This window comes from Pygoscelis adeliae, unplaced genomic scaffold, assembly GCF_000699105.1.
Source record: "Pygoscelis adeliae isolate BGI_AS28 unplaced genomic scaffold, ASM69910v1 Scaffold11, whole genome shotgun sequence".
Classification (NCBI taxonomy): Eukaryota; Metazoa; Chordata; class Aves; order Sphenisciformes; family Spheniscidae; genus Pygoscelis; species Pygoscelis adeliae.
The window spans coordinates 536,550-543,051 of NW_008824059.1; the positions used below are offsets into that span (position 1 = coordinate 536,550).

General features: G+C 41.2%; 1 protein-coding gene across 1 annotated transcript in view; it reads left to right on the forward strand.

Moving 5' to 3' along the window:
- The first annotated feature begins 2,204 nt into the window (after window positions 1-2,204).
- The window catches only part of MYH10 (myosin, heavy chain 10, non-muscle), a 104,072-nt gene continuing 99,774 nt past the window's right edge, over window positions 2,205-6,502 (forward strand). The window contains exon 1 of the mRNA XM_009334048.1: window positions 2,205-2,549. Coding sequence (XP_009332323.1) covers window positions 2,205-2,549 — 345 coding nt within the window. The remainder of the gene's footprint in view (window positions 2,550-6,502) is intronic.

The window sequence follows — 6,502 nt, forward strand, 5'->3', positions numbered from 1 at the left end:
TCGGGCTGGCCCTGTCCTTGAAAACGCCCGGGCTGCGCCGAGGGATGCCACTCCCCATCTCCGCCGGTGCCCCCCTCCTCCCCCCCCCCTTTTGTTTAGAGGAGCAGAACATGTGTAGGGTTTTTTTTTGCGCTAGTCGTCTTTTGGGAGTGCTGGATTCCTGCATGATAAATGTGCTCATTTGTGTGTTTCATTTGAATGCTGTTGTTAACAGAGGAGCCTGGGTAGAGTAAGCTGCAACTTGCTTTGCTTCTGCAGGGGGTCTTTTGTGATGGGCTCTGTGGAATTAAAAGCCAAAATGGAAGAATAACCCTGAAACTGTCTGTGATCCCCTGATATTAGGCATGTTCCTCAGGAACTGGTGTAAAGTCAGTCTATGCATTCATTTCAGTCTTCAGCCTTTAATTCTGCTGGGGAACGACACCGATTAATTTTGTCATATGGGTTTTAGCTGACCTCTAGGTTTCACTACCTCTCAGTGTGCAAAACTGAGACTGAGCTTGCCATAAATGCGTTTGGCTGTCTATCATACCTGGCCAGGGAGCTTTTAGAGACTTGACACCGAGACGCATTTACACAGGAGGGCGGCAATGGTGTTTCAGGTCTTTGTTGGAGCTTCAGCTGTAGTCTAGCACGGTGGAGACAAACAGCTATCTGAATTGGGGTTGGAGGCTCGGCTATTAAATTTGTGGGCTTCTTGAGCCAAATGTAGCGTTCCTTGACTAATATCTTCATTTTCTTTGCTGAGGAGTCCAGCTATCACTTAAGGTGTCCCCTCAACGATTCCCTCTTTCTTCATTGAATTTTTCTCTCAGAGGCTCTTCTAAAATACTTCAAGTGTTGAGTCATCACCTCTTGATTTGAATTAAGCTGTCTGTAGTAAACGGTCTGCTCCTCAAACCTCTGAAGGGTTCAATGACTTCATGCTTACTTTACATTAAAGTTGGACAATGTTAACAAATGTCCATGCCGTAGATGGAGACACGACTATTGTATTTAATTACATGTTCTTCTGAGGATGGGTGTGTTGCAGAACTTCCATCAGGGTGCATGCCGTAGTATGAAAGATGACAAATGCAGTTTGCGAAACCTTCCCCGCTTTTGAAGCGAACTTTAGGTTACCTGCTGGAAAAGGCTGCCATTAGCTAATGTAACATTCTTCAGCAGAAAATATCTAGTGTGTGAAAACCCAAGATATTTAATCACCTGAGTACTAGGTGTCAGGCTTGACCTTGTTGCTCCTTGGGCAGTTACAGATGAAACTGCTAGCTCCAGGAATCCTGGATGTGACAGTAGTATTAACCAAGGATGCAGTGGCCTCTCTTAGATAGAGGCAAATAGGTAAAATGAGTGTGCAGGAGCTCTTGTCGGCAGTTTTTCTTTCCCCTTCAAATTACCCATGAAGCTGTTGGAAAATCTAACATCAGTCCTTGCTGCGTCTTGAGCCTCAAGGTAAACTTGAGATCTGGAGACATTTTTTTTGGAATACGGTAATGTCAGCACTCACGACCGAGAACAGAAGCAGGCTGTAGAAATGCAATGTCTTATGTTTTTCAGGAAGAATATGAGCAAGGTTTAGCTAGCTTAATGGCTTGCAGAAACCCCAAGTGTCTCAGGTTCTTGTCTGTAGATGAAAATCCACATCTTCAAATGTATTCTTGACGCCTTCTGGTTATTGTAGTTAGATATCCACGGAACATTTTTTATATTTTTATATCTATCTATATTTTTTTTTTACTGTTCAATTGAAGTTAAATTTACTGGTAAGCTTTTGTTAAATTTGCTTTTCTTCCTTATCTAAGCACAGAAGACAGATGTGTATTTTTCCTGCTTGTAGTTCTCGCATTTGTTGCGATGTCTGTCCGTAGTTGGTGCACAATTAGAACCAGTTTATACCGAGTTTCCTGTGCTGGGTCTGGGATTATACTTGACAGACCATTTTGACTTTTGTGTGGCAGTTGGTTTATTCGGAGGGCTGCTGTGTCAATAGGGGCTCTCAGTTGTATAGCAACTTCTTTAGACTATGGGAGAAATTAACGGTGCTTCTTCATCAAGAGAAGGTACAGATATCAGTGATAGATCATGTAATTGATGTGCCATAGCCCCATTCATTTCATTGATAAGAATATGGTATGTAACATACTCTCTGCTTTTTTCCTCACCAATTTACAGGGTAACTGATAGTGGAACCTTCACTTCCTACAATGGCACAGAGATCTGGACAGGAAGATCCGGAGAGATACCTCTTCGTGGATAGGGCTGTAATATACAACCCTGCCACCCAGGCTGATTGGACTGCTAAAAAGTTGGTGTGGATTCCTTCAGAGCGCCATGGTTTTGAGGCAGCCAGCATCAAGGAGGAAAAAGGGGACGAAGTGTTGGTCGAACTGGCAGAAAATGGAAAGAAAGCACTAGTCAATAAAGATGATATTCAGAAGATGAATCCTCCCAAGTTCTCTAAAGTGGAAGACATGGCAGAATTAACCTGTTTAAATGAAGCCTCTGTATTGCATAATTTAAAGGATCGGTATTACTCTGGGCTCATCTATGTAAGTACTAATTATTAGAATCATTATGGGTGCTAATTCAGCTGAACTGATCTGATTCCCATTCCTGTACTTATCTGAAGTGTAGGAAGCAGGTCTTGGCTCTGATTTCAATAGCCTAAATACTTTGCGTCCCTAACATTTAGATTAGTCCGGGGTCTTTTTCCATGCAGTGTACAGGTCAAGAACTCTGTTGTCATAAAACAAATAATAAAAAATTCTCCTATGGAAATAATTCTGCCAGCATCTTTCAAAAATAGAATGCTAAATGGCAACCCTGGGTGCTTAGCTCATGCTGCTCGTTAGAGCACTTGCCTCAGACATGCTTAACTGATACAGTGAATAGTATCAAATGGCTTGTTTGAGCTGACGGGAGATTACAAAACCTAACTTTGCTGAATTACTGTTGTTTAATTGCTCATATGAATAAGCATATATCTTGCTTTGACTTGCTGCGTATTAAAAATGATAATAAGAGGCTATGCTATGCTATTATTTAAAAGCTGAAGTTGGAGAGTGCTAGGAATGCAAAATGTCTTTTTGGAATCTAATATCAACTTAGTGGGCCAGGAAAGAATGTGTTCAAGTGCTTAAAATAAACCAATAAGATAAAGCTTTCTTTTTTCAGTGGTTTTGAAGCACTAATTGGAACATCTGGCTTATCACCATCTGTCTATAGAGTTAGAAATTGCAACACCATTGATGCTGCTTTTGACCCCGTTCCTTCTTTGAACACTATTAAATGAGTGTCTGTGGCGTACAGTTAAGAGCAGCTCCTTGTCTCTTGGCAAACTGATTGCATAGTGACTTGTTGAGTCAGAGTATCATTAAGAGCTACAAGTAGACTTTCTATCTTAAAAGAAACTGGAACATCTGCTTAAATGCTTGGCTCATTTTAATAAACACTTGTTCTAAAGCTTAAATCCATTTTATTTAGTTCTGCTAGTTAGTTGGCTCACTTTCCCTTCCATCTAGGTATTAATGGGGTACCTTTTTTGCTTGGCCCTTGGTAATATTTGGACTTATTAAAAATTATATGCAACTTCAAAATATTCTTCGTATTTGTGCTTCTTTGTCAGTTTCCTATGTGGGTTTTTGGTTTTTACCCTTTCAAGGTCTTACACCGAGACCCTTACAGCAGAGCTCAGCGAAAAACACTTCTGGAATGATTTCTGCAAGCTTATAAGTAAACTAATTGGATAATTAGTAAGGACTGGATTGAAAATTAAAAGTAAACAAGTTGATAGGTCAAAAGTTTTCAGTATATGTATCAATCATAATGCTCGTTGTTACGAAATTCATTACAACTATTATGACCATATTTCATTATGAAGGTTAAAAGCTGAAGGCCTTAAATGTCAAAGCAAGCTCTAGTCCAAGGACCCCATACAGTAAAGGTGGCCACAAATGCTTCTGGAGGATGGCGTTGAGAACATGTCACTCTTCTATATACACAGATGATACAGTACTGTTACTTTGGATGACCGACAAACTAAAAAACTCTGCTTTGTAAAAGGCTGGCTTATCGTATATGTGGAGTTTAAGTGATACGCTATAGGTGACTTACCTTTTTTCTTCCCCCCGCCACTTTCCAAAAAGATGCTTTCTGCTCTCATGCTTTAACTGTTGAGGCAGACTCTAAAACTTGGTTCCTTGGCGTTGAGATACTGCTGTCACATAGGAGGATTACTGCATCAGTATAGTACTAATGACCTCCCCCACCCTCGAGCTGGAAGAAGTTGGTTGGGATCAGGAAGCTAATGGATTTGTTGGCCTTAACTGGAGGCCTGAGTTAGAGGCATCCTCCAGCAACGTTCCTGTGTTACCAAGAATAATGTTTCTGTGCAGCTGTAATAATGGCTTCTTGTCTAAATCAGCTAACTTTCTGAAGCGGGGGGGAAAGCAGTTGTGAGTACTATTAGAGTAGAGGCTGAATGCTGGCAAAGATCAATAGGCCATAGAGAGAAACTTCATCACTAACTTGAGCTGGTGGGGTTTTAGCGTGGTTCTGGTAGGGATCTTTGTCCGAGATCCCTAAGCTTCTTGAATGTGGCACTATCATTGCTGCTGCCTGCTGCACAGCCTGGAGCGATTGCCGTTGCCTGCGTAACCTGCGGATGTTCGCTTGGTGTAAAGAAAAGAGCCAAAGTTAACTGAGCTGATGAAGTGAATTATGGTGGTTTGGCCATGACAAGAGTCAGTTAAAGTTATATTTTGATCTCCAGGTAGTACTCTCATAATAACCAATCCGAAATCTTATATTTTGGTGTTGGTCTCAAGTAGTTCAGATGGAGGTGGTGAATCTGTTTTGGCTTCCTTTAATTCACAATAGGCAGCATGCAGTGTTGCCTTTCTAGGAAATAAAAGATGAAAGACGGTCAACTGAAGTAGATACATGTTTCCTTTCAATCCCTAGAAAGGAAACAAACAAGCTGAGGGATTTGGTCAGTGGGTCTAGTCATTGGTCTATAATCTACCTCTTCAAGATGACACTGCTGGAGGAACAGGGAGGGCTGACTAAAGCTAGCTAGTGCCAGTCGGCATGACCTGGGCAGTGATGCTCATTTCATCAAGAAGAGTTTCAAGTAACATCTAAGTAGGGATGGCGAGGAGTTTCTGGAACTTCTGGCATTTCTAATGTCTGCCAAGTGGCATGATCTTGGCCTCTCAGTTGCATTATCACTGTGCTGTGGGAGATGAATACAAATGGAGAATCTGGAAGACCAGTGGCTTGTAAAAGCATGATGTCAATGCTTGGTCCTGTCTTCATGTCTGGTCTCTTCATGACAGCACAGAAGATGGAAGGTAGCAGGACTTGTACAAGAACTGCTGGGAAGAATGGTTGGAGTATAAACTATAGTGATTCCAGTTTTGCTTTGGAGGTGAAATAACTTCATTTCTTGCTCCACTTTTAATATCACCTATTCCATTTCTTGCCACAAGGTTTATTTTGAGTGTAACTGAAGCGTGTGTTAAAATTCTTTCCTAGAGAAGCTATACTATCTTTGCAAATTCTTTTGAAGTATACTATATATATCTATTCACCCCTGAGGATGGGGCAAATCTATAATTATGACTTCTTGCGCTTTTTTCCTTGGCCCATCAATGACTTAAGCATGACCCTGCAGAATCTCAGAGTCCCCAAGATGATCTCTGCTCATGTTTGAGGCTTTGTTTTCATCAAGTGCAAATGTTGGTTCTGTGAAGGTGCAGCCATCTACAGCAGGTTTTTTTCTCATTACTTCTACCTTTAGTAGGAGTTTTCACTCCTCCTTGTGTTTCATAGCTGAATTTTTTCAAATTTTGTGCTTTTCTAGGGATATCAGCATATCAGCATTTCTTATGGCAGTGTATTGTCATTTGAGTCACTAATACTCTAAATTGGTGTCTCCTGTCTTGCTGTAGTGGCAGCTTCTCTTGGGTTTTGGTTACCTTAGATGCTTGTTAACTGTCAATTCTTCAGCTTCATATAAAGAATAGCTTTACTGTTCTGCCTGCTCTGCTTTAGAGTGGCCAGCTTTAACGCTAGCTTCAGCGTGTGGTTAGTCATATCCTTCATAGCTGTAGATCAGAAACTGGAGGTAGTTCATTGTAAGGGTACCCAGGAGGAATACCCAAAGGCTTAGGGAGGTCCTTGGAAGATTTGGAATAAACATAATTTTGCTCAGACTAGTTTTGTGGTGGTTCTTGAATATCCTTAAACCGTGATGAACTGAGTTCCGGATATCTTTCGTGGGACATTGCTTTAAGAAAGGAGTCTAGTTGTCAGAGGTTTTGGGTCACCAAGGTCTGTAGCCTGAGTGAGGAAACATCTTTATTTTTACAAGACCTGCATGTAAAATGCCACTGTGAAGAGTTCTACATATCAGCCCTAGAATTTGGTTTCCGCTTAAGTCATGTCACCAAATATGATTTCATGGGGGGGTGGTGGTGGAGTCGAAATAATCTTTGAATCC